At 45.4% G+C, this 17,561-nt stretch overlaps 1 protein-coding gene across 2 annotated transcripts in view; it reads right to left on the bottom strand.

Annotated features, from left to right (window-relative positions):
- The window catches only part of LOC6530368 (protein Shroom), a 44,216-nt gene that overhangs the window by 10,651 nt on the left and 16,004 nt on the right, over nt 1–17,561 (bottom strand). The window contains exons 3-7 of one of the 2 annotated variants that reach the window (XM_015197172.2): nt 15,357–15,583; nt 14,306–14,694; nt 12,996–13,767; nt 11,929–12,925; nt 11,662–11,843 (exon numbers count right to left, since the gene is read on the bottom strand). In XM_015197172.2, coding sequence (XP_015052658.1) covers nt 11,662–11,843; nt 11,929–12,925; nt 12,996–13,767; nt 14,306–14,694; nt 15,357–15,583 — 2,567 coding nt within the window. Of the gene's footprint in view, nt 1–8,593; nt 9,113–11,661; nt 11,844–11,928; nt 12,926–12,995; nt 13,768–14,305; nt 14,695–15,356; nt 15,584–17,561 lie in introns of those variants that run through there. The other variant, XM_039372370.2, reaches the window with a different exon arrangement.

Below are 17,561 nucleotides of genomic sequence, written 5' to 3'. Positions count from 1 at the left end.
GGGGAACATGTGGCGAAGTTGACATCGGCGCCGTTCCATTTACACAGATTTCCCAGTCGCCAGGAGGCGGGAGATGACAGAAGCTGCAGCTGATTAGCCAACAAATTAGACGCCAGCCTGACATATTGGCCACCATTTAATGCGGCTGCTCTGATTTATTTAGTGCGGCTGACCGACCCAAAATGCGTACATATATGATCTTAAGAATGCTCATATACCCCTGCATTTGGATGGGCACATATCTCTGAGGAATGCAGATTGTCAGGGGCGTTTGGTTTTCCTTATTTTCTTGTTTCTTATTTCTTATTTATGATGCGCGTTGTGTGCGAAGAATTGAGATTTGTACGCTTGGGTTTGCATTTCATTTGCTTAAATTGCAAATTGGTTTGTCGGGGAGCCAAGGGATTTGTATTTGGCCGCTTGCAACTTCGCCGGGCTGATTGAAAATTGTTTACCTTCTTCTGCAGGCCCATCATCAGCATCGGCATCAGCATCAGCATTTGCTCCTCCAGCTGCCCCACCAATTGCTCCTCCAGCTGCTCCTCCGCTGGTTTTCCCTGAAGAACGTGATCCGAAGGCCGCAAAAGGCCGCCAAGAGTCTCTGGTCTCTGGATGGATCAGCGGATCGATCGATGCATATTTGTGGTCTTTGTTTTCTTTGTTGCCGGCTGGCTGAATTCGTCATGTGGTCGGGAGGAACAGCACAAAGCTTAGTTAACGCTTTTGTAGGGGTTTCGCAGGGGGTTTCGCAGGGGGTTTCGCAGGGGGTTTCGCAGGGGATGGGAGTGAAAAGGGGATGGGTGTTGGGGGGATGGGGGCCGCAATGACAGACTCTTGGCCTTGAGGCGGCGGCAAAATGGCAAACTGGCAAACTGACAGAATGGCCACGTACGAAAGCAAAATCCCCAACTTGCACGCATAATAATGACCCTGGCTTATGGCTCCGGCAATTTTCAGAGTAGAATAAGGAATATATATGTTGAATACCTATATATAACCCTTGCTGATTGCATTTCATTTGCCTGCGCCCATTTGCATTTGTGGGAATCAATCACGAAGTTGGCCAGCGCCTCAGACTTTGTCTAGACTCACGAACCTACGACTTGTTACGTCGCACTTGCAGAAAATTCATAGCTCACTGGGAAAAGATACCATCTATAAGTAATTAGTTATAAATGGCTTAACTATTTATGAAATCTAGCAGTCTTATCTTACAAAATATACCATCTTATATGAGCTTTTATGTGTATTTCCTATGTAATTTACCTCCCTAAGGCTTTCTCTGATAAAGCAGAACTTGGAAAATCCTTTGATTGCGTTATCAATGGGCTGTGATGGCAACTACACAATGTTGTGTAGGCCTTGAATCAAGTACTTATGGGTAATATAAATAATTGGAAGTTAAGATAATAATAGAGTAAAACTGTGTGCCCGATGTTTTTCTATCTGCAGGCAATGCAATGCCAAGTGCGAGTACATGTGATCATCTGCGTTATAAAACATGCAACTAGCAATAATGATTGAGCACAAGGCAGGCAACGATGTATCGGGCTGGTTGACAATCAGTCAACGAACAGCTGACCATGGCCAGATATACAGATATACAGATGTACATAGATACACGCACATACCTAGATATAGCCAGTCAGGGGGGTAAATATAGAAATAGCTGCATCTCGCGTCTTGCATTTCAATTGTGGCCCAGAGATTCGGCTTTCACGCAATTTGCCGCCCGACTGATCGAGATATATAGATATGCGATATGCGATTGCCAAAAAATACGGAGATACTTTAATCTGGTCGAAACGAAAGTGAAAGCATTTAATATGCATAATGCACACGCATCGCATCGCATTTCTCCAGCACTAATTTGATGTTTTTGATGTGTTCGGCCCAAGTGCGTCGCACATTTCAATGAAATTCCAAATTTCAAATTTGAAAGCATTCCCAGCCCCCAGAGATTCCCAGACAGCCTAAATGGAGCGATCGGCAATCACATTTTCGGTGTCAATTTGAGTTCTATCATAAAACGAAATTGCTTTTTAAGTTTTCAGACTCCGATCATTATGATCCGAGGCCTGTGGGTGTCTCATGCGCTAATTGAATTTCAGATCAGCTCGAATATTTTTTTTTTTTGATTTTGGGGCCCATTTTAACGGCTCTTTGCGGCGCAGAACTGTCGCAAATGCGATCTACACGTATGGCCATAAAAATCGTTAACAAACTCAAGTGTAAGTACACCCATCGAGCGAGTTCCCATTCCCATTGCGCAACTGAGAAATTTATGCAGATTTTTTTGTTTTTCGGAGGCCCTCTTCCTGGGTCCCCAGAATAATTGCAGGCACGTAATTTAGCCACCAAGTTCATTGACAGCGACACTCATCGCCGCGAAGGCGACACGCCCGATTGCGCTGGACTGCGGTTATCGACTTGGGCATTAGCTTTGGCAATAGCCAAGTTAACACTGAGACCGCTAACACTCGGGTGGAAGAGGGGCGAGGACCAGGGCCACAGAAAGTGGTTAAAACCAAAGGCGCAGTAAGCCAACTCGAATTTATATAAGCAAAGGTAGCGAGTATTGCTCGCTTTGCAATTTCACAATATTAGCTTGAAAACGGGGGATTCCTCAAATTGTTCAATACTAAAGTGACATTTATGGCAAATTTCTAAGTGCAAGCTGCTTGCAAGGTATCAACTAAAGTAATAAGCTTAGTAAGCAGCTGTCTGTGCAGCCATAAATCCAAACGAGTTCGACCGATAAGATTTCTTTGAGTAAATATGAGTATAGGTTCCTTGCCATTTACAATCGTTATAAATCGAAGAAGATAAGTCTTTAATGTGGCATAAATGTTTAGGGATGCATTGTTCTTGAGTCGGCTCAAACAAGTTTATAAACATGAAGTATAAAAATCGAACACAAGGATTGAATGTTTTCTCGAAGCGCAATTAACCCAGTTAAATTTCATAGCCCACAAAGCAGGTATAATTAAGGGCGCCAATTAAACAGCTTATGTCCCATAAAAATCACCCAAAATAAAACGTGGTCTTGTCAAACTATTCCCACTTCTTGCATTTTATTGTCCACTTCAAATAACCCAGCAAATGCCTCAAATGCCTCAAATTGCATATTTTATGAGCATTTCATTGGCCAAAAAACCTTCCCAGGCCGATGAGAAATTGTTGCGTTCAAAACTACATATACATTGTATGTAAAAAATGTTAATTGCAATACATTTGAGCCAACTTGCGGGCAAGCAAAAAACAGAAATCCAAAAAAAAAAAAACCAAATTAGGCAAACAATTTAAGCATGCGCTTCAAGCCGGGAAAACCAAGCCAAGTCCAAGTGCTGCTCCGATTTAAATTCGGTTTCCAGACTGCCTCCATTGCTTTTGGTATTGCTTTTTGGCTTTTTGGATTTCTGTTTTTGGTTTTTGTTTTTTTGGTTTTTGCGCATGTTTTGATTTTTATCATCTGGGTGGGTTGGTGGTTGGTAGGTTGGCTGACTGGGTTGACTGCCCAGTGGTTTTCATTTGCTCATGACGCGCGTGACCCACTAAATAAAAAGGTTTTTTCATTGTTTTTGTGTCAAAGCAATTTTCGTGCACGGCACCAGGCAACAACGACAACAAAAAAAAAATGAAGCATAAATAAAATAAAAAGCCAAAGCCCAAACCCAAAACCAGAAAATCGAAGTGCCCAAAAACCCTGCAGAGGAGTCGTCAAAGATCCAATCGCGTTTCCACAGTAGCCGCCGAATGAGAAAAAACTGAAGTTGAGTAGGAAGCCAGACTTATTTACCTTTTCAGCTCATAATTATTAATTTTTGTCTTATTTATGTGTGTGTGTGTGTGTGTGTGTGTGTTGGCCGGTGGTATCTGATGTAGCATCTTCGGTCGAGAAATTTTCGTGTTATAAAGTTAATTTGTGAAATTTTCAGTTGTTTCTTAATGATTTGCGTGGCTCGTTTTGGCCACGAATTCAGAAGGAAGTCGCTCGCAGCCGGAGGTTAGTGGAGCGTTTAGTCTTTGCTTTTTTATTTTTTTTTGTTTTCCATTAATTTTGTGGCTAATTGAATCGACTGTGGCTGCCATTAATTCGACCACGACTCTGACCTTGTACCGAGGTGATATATAAATATGCTGGAGCCCCGAGCACATCCGTTGACCTGGTCTCCCTCTTCTCGAAAGATACATGCCAAATGTTCTTAACTCCACTCCGATCAGCTCAACCCATCTGCGGTGCCCCCTCCCTTATAGGAATATATGTATATATAGACCATATCTCCCTCATTTGTTTGACTTTTGCGGTACTTTGTCTGCCCGCTCGACTTGAACTTGTTGCCTTCTTCTGTTTCTGTTTCTGTTTCTGTTGCTGTTATTCTTCTGGGGGAACCCGCAACTTTATCTGCCCCTGCGTGCGGTGTGCACATGTCTGGAAGGGGCACCGTGGCTGTAATTATACCCTGCCCACATGCCACACTCTAAAATGGTCCCAAAACTCAAGGAATTAGGCCTAGATCAACAGGTGCACTCTTTGACTTTGTGTACTTTCCCTTTGACTTATGACAGTAATGACTCAGATAATGGCACCTATCCTTTAAAGACATTTTGTTAGTCCCATCATGACAACTTTCAGATTACAATAATCTTGGGAAGATTAATGTTTTCCTAAGCCACCAGACCCAGTTCTCTGACTTATCTTTCCAGAACATCAGCAGAGACAAATTCATAATCACTCAACGCTCATTCAGCCCAATGAAAAGTCAGCTTTCTACAAAGGCCACCATTCCCATTCCCATTTTATTTACTACCCATTTCACTTGACACTTCCGCCTCAATTGTAGAGCATTGCGAAGTCGCCTTTGTCATCCGGTGGGGAACTCCTCCACCTCGAACTCCACCTCCATTTGGCTTTGTCACTCCGCACTCATTTAGCTTCATTTGGCTTTTTGTTCTATATACAACATATATAGGTATAGGTATCTGTTTAAATATGTTCTGTGCTCCCCGGGCTTTCATGCAAGTATGTAGATATGTGGCTGGTTGTACTTGATGGTTGGCTGAGCCAGTCTTTTTGTGTTCAGTTTTGCGTTCTGTTGCGACTGATGAGTAACGATCGCAATGCCCGTTCACTTTCAGATAAGTTGGGAAATTAAGAATGTTGTACGAGTGTGTAGTGTACACATATATAGAACGAAAAACAAAAAATGTATTACAATTGCAATCGTGTTTACTACGTAGGTAGCTTTTGTTTTACGCTTTTCCCCCAGCAATTTGTGGAGCGGCTCTTTGTAGTTCGAACTTCGAAGCTCTCTGGACTTGGGACCGGCCCACCTGCGGGGAATTGTCGAATTCCCAGTTCCCAGTCGCTTACAAAGTTCCAAAGTTCCAGAGCAGGGCGATAATGGAGCGCTTTTCACGGGCTTATTGGTAACACCATTTCCATGTCGTGGGCGACCCAGAAGTCGAGCAATTAGTACGCACTACACGTCGTATACGTAATCACAGAACCCCGACAATTGATCGCTGTTAGGGCAAGCTCATTAGAGAGCCAACCGATTAACCGATTTCTTCGGTTTTATGGGACCAGCTAATTATCATAAATACGGAATAGAGGGGCCCGCCAGAAAACCGGATTGATTGATAGATTGTGAGATTCTTGAACCCTGCTGATTACGAGAATCTCTTCATCAGGAAGCTACCCAAACTCAAACTCTGATAATCTGAAGCTTCCGTGAAAGCCTCGTATCGGCGATGTTATTCAAATTGTCAATTTGTCAGCGTTGATTAAAAAATGGCATTTTTAAACGTTTTTATTAAGACTGAAATATGGCCGCGTGTACTTTATTCCCATTTCTTGTTGTTGGTTGTTGTTGGCTGTCTCAATTGAAAGCATGTTAATTTATATACGCCATACAGTATATAAATTCGTGGTTATATTGTTTGTTCAACTGTTGCCGATCATTTAGCCATAAAAATAGTCGCGAAACATTTCCAAAAGATGTGCTGCGACCTGAATTTTAGGAATAGAGCTCGAATAGCGTCGAAGACGAAAGCCCCATAAATCTAATCAAAGCTGTGTAAAGAACAATCAAAACGCTGCTAATTGAAAACTCTTGACATTTCTCGCCGCCGCCTTTATAATTAGCATTGAAGAAATCACAGATCCCGCTCTTTCGTAATGGAAACCACAAACAAATCAAGGCACAAATTCAGAGCAGAGCAGAGAACTCGGTTTGATTGGTATTACAGTTTTCCACGGCGAATCGATTGGCAATGAAAACAGACGCAGGCCGCAATAAACATTTATTGTTTGATGTTTGCTCACTATTGAATAGGCCGTCACAATAACAATAAACATTTAGCCCTGCGAATGGCACACACCACACACACCACACACACACCGCACACACACTCTACCAACAAATCAAAGTTGGCCAGAAGGTCGAAGTAATTTCATGGATTTCACGGATCTCTTGGGAACAAGATCGATCGATCGAGCATTCTTGTCTCCGCTTTGATATTGTAAAAATGTTTATTGATTATTTCGGTTTACGGTTTACGTTTATGTTTATGCTGCAAAAGAAATTCAGAAACTCTGAAATGCGCTGCTGTCGTCGCTGAGCTAACAAATTTTTACTCGTAGACAGCGAATTCTTTTGCCGGTCGTTTATTTCGAAACTCGTGCGAAACCTCAATAAAAAAAATACCAACGAACCAACACGGCACACTTGAATATTATTTTATTTCTTTTTTTATGCTAATGGCTTATACCCTCAACGAATTTGGGCATATGAACTGTATGGGTTCTCTGATTTTTCCAGTTTCTTGCTGTTTTATAGAGTGCTCATGGCTATGGCACATCCAATCCATTCGTCTAAGTTAATTGTTAGACTAATAGCCCCTTAGACAGATATTGCATAACTAAAAGAAACCTTAACTCAAATGAAAACTATTGCAACTATTGGAAAACTTCTTCTTCCTAAGAAGGAAATATTTGTATTCTTTGTAGTTCGATTCATTCGAAAGGAAGAGTTTTTGTGTATTTAAAATGAGAGTATAGCCGATTTGCTCGCCGGTGTTTCTTAAGTGGTGTCCTCCTTTTATTACATCCCTCGGGGGTTGTTGGCCTCTAGAGTTGCCGGGGATACGACGACCACTCCTAGGGGTGACCAAAAAGCGAAATGGGCCAACTGACTGAGCCACCAATCAACCACCAGCTGTTCCTTGGCCAAAACCGGTTCTAGCCGCTTTTGCCAATCCAAACAAAGGTCCTCACTGTTCTCATTCCAGCAAATGCAGCAAATAAAGCAAATACAGAAAAAAAGAAATAATAAATAAAATCGATAAGATCTTTGCACTGATAGCCGGCTTTCCATACAAAGTGTGAACCACCACCTAACACTTTTATGGTCCGAATGTCAATAGATCTCGTTATGAATTATGGCGAATGACGCGTGTCTCGGTCACACCGATACAAATGGAATTCAAATAGAAATAAACCATGTATACATATAGAAATGGAGGCAGTGAGTCCGCAGACAATTTGCCATGGCAGCAGGTAAAGGTAAACTCAGAGGAGGAGACGTGCCTCAGTTTTGCACCTGCCGCCTACGTGGCTGCTGAAGGGAATGGCCATAATGCGGAGAAAGAAGCACAGAGTGACAACAGCTGTGAAAATTTATCAGCTCGGGCTAAAGTTGTTAGAGCCTCTGACAAGTCAAAGATCCACACAGAGAGAAAATCTGTGGAGCTACGAAAAAACACTCATCATTATTTGCACACCCTGTTTACTTATAAAATGTGTATTTAATCAAGCAATTGTTTTTCAAATTAGCGTGGTAATTGAAGTGGTTCCAAAAGCTAGACTGCCATCGTTTTTCTCCGTGTGCAGACAGCAACAACTGTCGTCATTAGCGGAGACGTTAGGCATTGAGCATGCTAAATATGGTTTCACTGAAGTTAGCCGACAACGTCGCCACAAACTAGTACAACTAGGCAACAACTGGCTATAAGCTATAAGCCCAGATCAAAAGCCAGACGAACTGCAATGCAATGCAGCTAACAAACGAGCTTATCTTGGGAAAAACTGAAATACTCCGTTCGCTGGACGCGCGTTCTTATTAAAAGTCAAGTTTTCAAGTTTCAAGCGTACAGATGAAATAAAAACTAACAATTGAGACTATGAGATTTATATAAATGAATCTTAACAATGCAAAACACTTACTTTTCAAGCATTAAGACGAGGATTTCCCCCAAGTTCACATGAAATATATGCATTTTTAAGCGAAAACAATACTTTAATTTAACTTTAATCGACTGAGATTATTTGATCAATTAATAAAATTGAACCCAGATTGTTTTGAAATACTTCCAACTAATTGCAAAACGAATGCAACTTATTTTATATGCGCCTAGAACAAACCTCCCATTTTTCTCTGTGCCGAAAACGTAGTTACGTAGTTCACTGAATTCAGTGAGTTTCCTGCTAATAGGCTGACTAATGGCGATCGTTAATAGCCGGCGTTATCAGCTGAGATCATAATAACTGACCAACCGACTTGGCTGGCAATTGAGTTGTGCGAATGTTTACCTTCTGATTCGGAACTTGCCGCCGAACACCATTTTCAAGTGGTAGACGGTATCCAGTATTGTGAAATCCAATTTGCTTGGGAAGCGCAGCACACCAACACACACGCACCGGTTACGCGAAGATGCAAGATATATCTGTATCGGTATATGTTTCTGTTGATATATGTGTGCACCAATGGCAATTCGAAATGACAACAAAATAAACCGAACTTTTGCGTGATATCTCGCTTCCTTTTGTCTGCCAGTTATTTGTGCAAATGCTATGCAGTTTCAGTTTGTTGGCCCAACATTTGAACCAGAGCGCTGAACTTCCTTATTTTGGTTTTGGGTTTTGCGTTTTCGAATTTGATTTTTTTGGCTTTGAGGAAGTCGAGGCCGCGAGAAGCACATGTAATCGATACACATGCAGGCAAGTGTCACGAGAGTTTTACATTTTTAATTGCCAAAGTTAGCAACTTGCAATTTCGCTGACATTCGCAATTGATTTGTTTTCACACACGCGTCAACTAGCGCGAACGTCCGAACGCGTCAGACGTTTTCACACGTTTGAAGTTGAAGTTGCGGCAACGTCAGTCGCAAAAACAAAACACGGCCACACCAAACACACTCTAAGAGAGACAAAACTAAGAGAGGAGAAAACATGTAGCATTTGATTAACATGCTGTTAACAGCAGGCAGAAAGTACAGCAAACTTTCAAGCGCTAGGCATTTAGCATTGCGCATTTACCACAGCAGCGCATAAAAGTAGGCAACGATTTGTGTGCATTGAAATGAACAAGGAACCTTGCAAACACCATAAAAGGTATAGCAATATTCCTGTTCTGTACCCCGCTATCAAGATTTCTCTTGGATTAAACAAGCTTTATTATTATAGGTACTGGATCTGCCAGCGCCAAGCCCCGAAGCCATTAAATTCAATCGCCTTTTGTTGGGCCCAACTGGCATGTTCTCATCGCCAATCTGTCGCTGCTGTTGCATCGTCATCGTCAGCAGAGCAAAGTTCAATCGATCATTGTGTGCACTGTCGATATTTAGCCGTTGATAGCGGGCAGAAATTATGGCAAACACTTTGTTAAATGTGGCCAGCAAGTCAGAGAGGCAGAAAGGCAGCTAACTGGCCTGGCCTGAAAACCTGGCGACGTCGTCTAATCACGGCAACTGCATCGAAACAGTCGCGACTTGCGGCTGGATAAATTGAATTGTCTCACTTGGCGTTTGCCATTATGTTTCGCTTGTTCCTTTTGCCTTTCTGCCATTCTGCCTTGGCAACACGGCGCATGAGTGATTTATAGCGCGCATACGACGCGTGGTCTGTGGTCGCAGCTCAATGCTGCAGTTAATTTGAAAATAATACAGCCAAGACCTAGCTGGAGTGTTGCCAAATGGCCAAAGAGGGAATTAATTCGGCAAATGCCTGCACTTTGCGAATTTTTTGGCCAACGGCTGTGCGAGGCGATAATTAGAGGCTGTCAAGAGAACATATGGCACACCTCCACCTCTCAGGGTTTTTCTTTGTATCTTTGGTGTTTCTGTTTTTTTTCGGTGATCTGCTCTAATTGAAGTCGCTCGAAAAGTGGCTGCAGGTGAGTCGGTTCGAGAAATGCAAGCGATGACTGCCCTTTGCTCCATTTTGCGCACGCCAAACTTTCAAAATGCAAATTAGCCACGTTCGCGGTGAACGGCATTTGAACCCCCGAACCTGGCTAAAACGGCAAACGAAGCCTCTGACAAGCCCATTTACAAGTTGCCAGCCTGAAAACTTTGCCACAAATTGTGTCAATATTTGTCTCGTGCTGGATGCTGCTGCTGCTGCTGCAACAAATCGTGCCGCAAAGGTCTCCTCCGGTGTCAACTGAGCCACCACATACAAAAAGGCGAAAACAAAAAGCCTCAAATAAAAAGGAGCAGCGGCGAAAAAAAACATGACAGCCCATAGAAATTATTGAGCATGGACAAGGCACAGTGGGCGAAATTCAATTGAAAGTGTGACTACATTGTTGCAGACTAAAATTGAATGGTTGACAAACCATTTTAAACTCAATAGCCTATTAACAATCGACTAAATCGAGTCATTTCCATGACTCATATCCATAGATTTCAGTTGCCAACCACTGTGCAACTGTAGCTTGAACTCAATGTGCGGCTTTAAGTTATCTAATGCCCGAAAATCGGGTGCGATGCCATACAGTGAATGCAAAAAGTATGCGCTCGGTGCGCTAATGAACCGACCGGCGTTCATCTATCAATGTCATGCCGTTGGCCCGGCCAAGAATGGACCCTTTGTGCCGCTGGCCGGATAAATTTCGATTTTCAATTTGATTGGCTTTTACCAGCACAATCAGAACAAAGAACTTGGGTGGGGTGGGTGGTGTTGGCTGGTTCATTTGGGGGAATCTCGGACACCAGGGGAGTGGTGCTGTGCTACAGTGGTGCAGTGGTGCTGCCCACACGCCAAGGAGCAAAGTATAAATCGTTGTTTGGTTGACACATTTTTGTGGCCGCTCAGGTGGCGGCTCAATTGGCTCCATTGGCTGCATTGGCGTTTTGGCGATTGGCAATTGGAATCGGTCGTCGGGTTTAGTGGGTCGAAAGCGAAAGTCGAGCTGCTCAGCGAGCAGTGTATTTCATAATCCAATTAAGCATTAGGCGACAGCTGACTGACGGCCAAGCGGCTAAGGAAGCGGCTCATTAGCCAAGATCAGCAAAGCTCGCTGGCTACCGTGCCACGCACTCCATTCAGCGTTAATTGGATTCGATAAGGTCAAGAACAATGAGGCAGGGTGTGGTCCACAGCCCACGGATGCTGCAGAGCTGCTCACTGCTAATGTGCTTTGGCTTGGTGGAGGCTGTGACCCTCATACTGGATTAATATCTAACTTGTCTAACACAAGATACTAGGTGGATTCAGCACATAGGAAATGATTTCATGTCTAATTGAGCATCTAAAATTATACTTGATGGCTGACAATTTTATGGTTTAAACTCGTTATATATAGATAATGCCAAAGTACGATTTAGAGAAGTCCCATCCCTTGGTGCTACCATAGACGCTATAGAACTGTAACTCACCGTTTCTGCTGGTTGCTCTCCAGATTGCTGGCAATCACGTTGTCATGGGCGGTGGATCTGGCGCGCGGCAACAGGGGCGGCGGTGGCGCCACGGGACTGGCCACGTTTTCGAGGATGGGCTGTGGAGTCGCGTGGTGCGGGCGCTTGCGACTGCTGCCTCCTCCGTTGGCGAGATGCTTGTGCTGCAGGCGGGAGAATAATGGAAATGTTTAGAATACATTCGAATCCAATTAGCAAACAGTAGTTGCATCATGCATGATGACCCACCTGTAAGCTCGTTGGCTTCTTGGGCACCAGCGGTGGCACCTTGGCGGCGACAACTGCGGTGGGCGGTGGTGCTGCGTAGGCTGTGCGGCGTGTGGATGCTCCGGCGAAGCTGTTCCGCCGGTTGGGCGAGGGCGGTGGGCGTGGCTGGAGCACTTCCGGCGGTGGTGGCGGCGGCAATGGCTCATCGAAGGTGTAGCTAATGTCCAGTTCACTTTGCGGCGGCGGCGGCAGCTCAGGCGACGGCACCCGGAGATTGGGATGCTTGGGCGGACGCTCGGGCGGCACATGGGGCGGTTGGGCATGGCGATGCTGCTGCGGATGGTGCTGCTGGTGGGCCAGGGCGGCGGCCTGCTGCAGCAGCAGTTTGTCGCGCATGGGTGCGTATTCCGTGGCCGAGGAAGTGCGTCTGGTCGGCACGGCCAGGCGTCCGCGTGGCGGCGGCGGCGGTGGTGGCATTCCGCAGTCATTGAAGGAGATTTTCTCGGCACTGCTTATGTTCCTAATGCTTGGTCCTCTGACCTGGCCCTGTGCCTGATGCAGCTCCCTGAACTCCGCGTAGTCCGAGGCGGAACTGGAGCGCCTCAGCAGATTGGGCAACAGACTACCCGAACGTCGTGGCGGTGGTGGTGGTGTGGGTGAGCTGCAATCCCGCGTCGACGCGGAGTTACTGCCGATGGGCAGGCCCACCATTATAGGACTCAAGTTATTCGGCAGCGACTTGCGCTCCACATGCAACGCTTGGTAGGATTGGGAGTGTGGACGCAGCAGCTGCTGCTCCTCCTTCTGCTGCTGCTGCTGTCGCTCCACGTAGGACTGCACTGCGTTCTTTTGGAGGGCCTTGAGCGCCGGATTCGAGAGGCGGTGCGTCTTGGTGGGCTCCAGGTAGGCAAACTTCGGTGGCTCCGCCATCTGACTGCGCTCAAAGTCGTTGATCCTCTCGGCCACCGAGTGCCAGGTGGGCTGCACAGTGGCGCCCGCTGGCGTTATCACAGGAAGTCTAATAGATAAGTAGAAACACGTATTAGTTAACTGGTTCAGTTAGAATTATGTGGAAGAGATCCACTTACTTGGCGGGCTTGTGCAGCCCGGAGCTGAACTGCGGCTTGGGATGCTGCACGTACTGCGAGGTGTTGCTGTGCACCGGCTCCGTGTAGGTGCTCACCGGGAACAGGCGGTGGTTGCTGCGGTAGGAATCGATGCTGTTGGTGGGACTCTGCTCCCCCATATTGGGTGTGCTGCAGCTGCGGGCCTCGGTCTTTCCCTGGGACAACTGCAGCTTGCTGGGCTTACCAGCTGGGGGTTGTGGAGCAATGGTGACCACTGCCTCGCTGCTGGAAATGGTCACCGAAATGCTGGACTTGTGCTGCTGGCCAGAAGATCGTCCCAGCAGCTGGTTCTGAGTCGGATTCGGATTCTTCTGCTGCAGATCGCCCATGGAGTGGGATTGTCCCATGAGGGAGCGAGGTTTCTCCGTGGGCGAGGCCAACTCCAGCAGGGAACTTTGTGTGCTCAGCTGGGACTGATTGCTGTGGTGGCGGTTCGGGTGCTGGTGATCCTGAAGCTGGTGGTGCTGCTGCTGCTGGAAGTGGTGCAGCACCATCGAGGTGTGCACGGGCGGATAGCTGGGACTGTGCCGGTGCTGGATGCGAAGTGGCTGCACCGATGGTGGGGATGCCTCGGCACTCGCCTCCTCGGAGATCATCATCTGGGAGGAGTTGCTCGCAGTGGGCGAATCATCGGATTGCTCCTCGTTGTTGTGCAGGTACAGCACGCTCTCGCTATGATGACGCTTGGGTGTCGGCACCCGGGAGCTGTGCACAATCCGCTGCGAGGAGGAAACTGCAATCGAAAGGGAGAACGGTTAGGGCGTGTCCTCGGCCATTCTAAAAAGGAGTTGCGGCAAGTAAAAGTGGGCCAAGTGGGTGAGCCAAGGTCGTGGGTGAGTGGGGTTCGCCCGCAAGTCGCCCAGCATTTTCGGCAACCTTCTCTTCTGGCAACTGGGCAACTGGGCAACTAGGCAACCGTTCACCCCAAAAACTGTGACCCCACTCGAATTATGGCCACGATTGTCCATGCTTTGGGCGCAGTATTATGTGTTTCTGTGTTATTTGATATACATATTTGTTTTACGTGCAATATAACTGATGGGATTATAAAAATGTACATAGAGCTCTAACTAGATAGACAGTCTTAATGAAATGGCAATTCAGAACGTAAGCTTTCTTTCATGTACAAAATGCAAAAGAATTTCGGAAATATTTTTGATAATGTTCATGACTTCTATGAGTTTACGATCACATAGCCCTAGTTATAGAGTAGAATTAAACATGTGGTGACACTCCGATTCCGGATGACAGTCGTGGCACGAGTTACTCACCCGATTCGGAGATGGCGCTGTAGCCGGTGGCATGACTTGCTTCGGATATATCGCTCATGGAGCCCAGCCACTTGAGCGTTTCCGTGGAGGAAGTGCTCTCCGAGCTGTTGTTGTTGTTGGTACCACTGCCGTTGCTGTTGCTGTTGCTGCTGCTATTGTTGTTGCTGGATGAGGATGAGGAGGCGGAGTGGGCGTGGGCGTGGCCGTGGGAATGGCCATGGGAGCTCGAATGGGAATGCGCGTGAGAATGGGAGTGGGAATGGGAGTGAGACTGGCGGGCCAGCAGCGGAATGGGCGAAGGCGCCACGGAGTTGCTGCAAACGGAGGACAGATCGTTCTCCGACCAATGATGCGACTGCCGCGACAGCAGATCGCTCTCCTGACGTAATCTGCAAGTGGAAATGGAAATAGAAATATAAATAGAACGATCCGTCGAAATGGACATTAGAGTTGGAGCCAACGTCAAAGTAACTCTAAGCCGAGACGAGCTTTTTGGCAAATCATTGCGTGCTACAGAAATTTGCGATTTCTGGTTTCTGCTTTTCGCATGGCCGCAATTACTTGAATTTCTTGCCTAGCCTTCAGTTCGGGCAATGGAGCCACCGGCAGACTCTCTTCGGTACTTGGGGCTAAAACCGGAGATGGAGATGGCGATGGAGACAGAGCCAAGAAGACCTTGAGAGCCGAGCTTAAGCTGCTCGTTTTTGGTTTTATTTCTCGGTGCTCCGTCTGCGACTTATGTATCTCATGTGTCTGCGTTACCAAGAATTTTTTATGGCGTTTTTTAGTGTACAAATAAAATTCATAATTGTCGTTCGGCATTTGATGCGAGTATGTGCGCGGAAAACGTGTTTGCAATGCAGCCACACGGAGAGAAAATTACACAGAAAATTACATAGACATTGGCACATCAAGTGGTTCTATTAAATGTGTGTATACACAATACACATCGAAGTGGTATCTGTAACTACTAACTAACTATATCTATAAGTCTCACTAATTTTTCTCTCTGCACAAAAGTGATTCCCCCTGTCTTTGCGCTACAACTTACTTATCCAGAAATGGCGTGGCCGATGTGGAATCCGAACTTGACACATAGCTGTGGTAGCCCTCGGATTGGGCATAGGATGGCTGCTTCTGGTGGTGGAAGGCCGTCTGGTCGTAGTACGAGGAGGATCTATTGTTGTACTCCTCGAGGCCGGCCTGGGTCAGGCCGCACTGGTCCATCGATGATCCGTGGTGCTGGCCCAGCTGACTGCTGCTGTTGTTGTGGTCATCCTGCAAGAGATGGGGCAAGAGAAATCGATGTTGCATAAGTCCGAGGCATTTAAATGGTTTAATCATTAGTTATGTGACCGCTGCTGACCGGATAGCTCACATTTGCAAATGATCCTCGGCCATAATTACGGCCAGAGTTTGGGCGAATACCAAAGAGAAAAAAAAATGAACAATGGAGTCGCTCGTTAGATAATTAAGTGAAAATTATTGCAGTGCAGCCAATGCAATTGCCGTCGAACAAACATATTTGAAGTGCAGCGGCAATAGCCAAACTTGCCATGTTGCCAAAGCATATATATTATGTACATAACCAGGGGGCCGCTCGTGGGAGGGCACCAGGAGGGGGCTCAGGGGATGGGATGGGAACTCAGACGGATGCAGACACCGCCGCCAAGCGGAGCGTCCATAATAAGCCGGATTAAGTAATGGTGTGCACAAGGCGAGCGCGGATTGGAGCCATGGAGCCACATTGGAGCAGGGCTCCAAGCCTTCGAGCTCTGATTCATGCTGCGATTCGGTAGTGATCAAGTTCACTGGATCGGGCGAAAATTTGGTAACGAAGAAATAACAGATCGATAACATGATCATTGCTGGGATTCGGGGCTTGGGTAAATAGTGATTTAGTTTTCGAAAATGCAATGCGTATTATTTCTCGAATGCATTGATTGAAGTCGTTGAACCCAGCGAGGTTTCATATTACTATGGTTCAAACAACCGGAAGTAGTTTAATTGTTTAGAATCATTGCTTATTCATTCACACACTGAATGATTCATAATTTTCCCTTAATTAGTATTGTTTACTCTTCCTTTCATTATTCGTTATCAGCTGGGTGATTATTCATTTACTGATTAATGCGCTTCTACCAATAAAAGATTGGTTAATCATTCTTCTGAATGATTACATATACCAACAAAATTATTTTGTCAATTATATAATCTTTAAAAACCATACTTTTACTTTATATGATATAGCTCACTAAACATCAGATAATGGAAAGGTTTTATGGGTTACTCGGCGAAGTGATTCCAATAAATCCAGTCACTGTTTTGCTTGTTAAACATTTATTACCACTGCAATCGCAGGCAAGCTTACCCACCGAAATTTGCCACCACTCATCAACTCATCAAGTCAATTTGCTTGCCAGCCCTCGTGTCGTATACTTAATTTTTGGATGTTTGCGCCTGCGACTCTCGTAAACCAAATCGAATTGTAAATACTCGAGCATAAAGCCGAAACACATGGAGAAATAGCGAATGGGTAAAAATATAAGTCGGCTCAAAATAAAACTAACGTTCAAAATAACGAAAACGAAACGTTACAAGACCAAGCCTTAAGCCACTTGACTGACTTGGCTTGAAGTCTCGATTGCATTGCGATTGGGTATTGTGGAGGGTTTTTTCAACGATATTTTTATATTTTTATGTCTATGCGAGTATATGTACATATGTATATCTACTTTTGTTGGCAGCTACGTGGGCAGCAGCTGCTGATTGTCTTTTTGACTTTGGCGCCACAAAAGCAGCTGAAATAAATCAGAAAATCATAAATGCTTAATGGCAAATACATATAATAACAATAATAACGAATCACATGACTGACACTCGCCGATATGCAATAGAATCGTTTTCTGGGTCAACTACTTAGGTCGCAACTCTGTCTCTCGATGATATATTTTTTAGTTTTTTTTCTTTTTCTGGTTTCTGCCTAGGGCTCATCGGCAAGAATTTTAATGGTTCCGAGCCACTCTCCGAATGTTCCCAAGACCAAGACCAAAAAAAACCCAAGTCTCCGTTGATCCGACTCAAAGTGGAGTCATTCATTCACTCACTCACTCACCCAGTCAGTCAGTCAGTCATTCGATCGTCGTGCAGTTTCATTTCAGTTCATTTGGATTTGGGGTTTTTTCCTGCCCAATTGCCGTAATTATTTTGGCTCTCTAACACGAACTTAAATCAGCAACTGTCCCACGGGGCCCTT

This window comes from Drosophila yakuba, chromosome 2R, assembly GCF_016746365.2.
Source record: "Drosophila yakuba strain Tai18E2 chromosome 2R, Prin_Dyak_Tai18E2_2.1, whole genome shotgun sequence".
In the NCBI taxonomy this organism is placed as follows: Eukaryota; Metazoa; Arthropoda; class Insecta; order Diptera; family Drosophilidae; genus Drosophila; species Drosophila yakuba.
The sequence above is the reverse complement of the archived record's forward strand: the minus strand, read 5'-3'. Positions and strand labels throughout refer to the sequence as shown.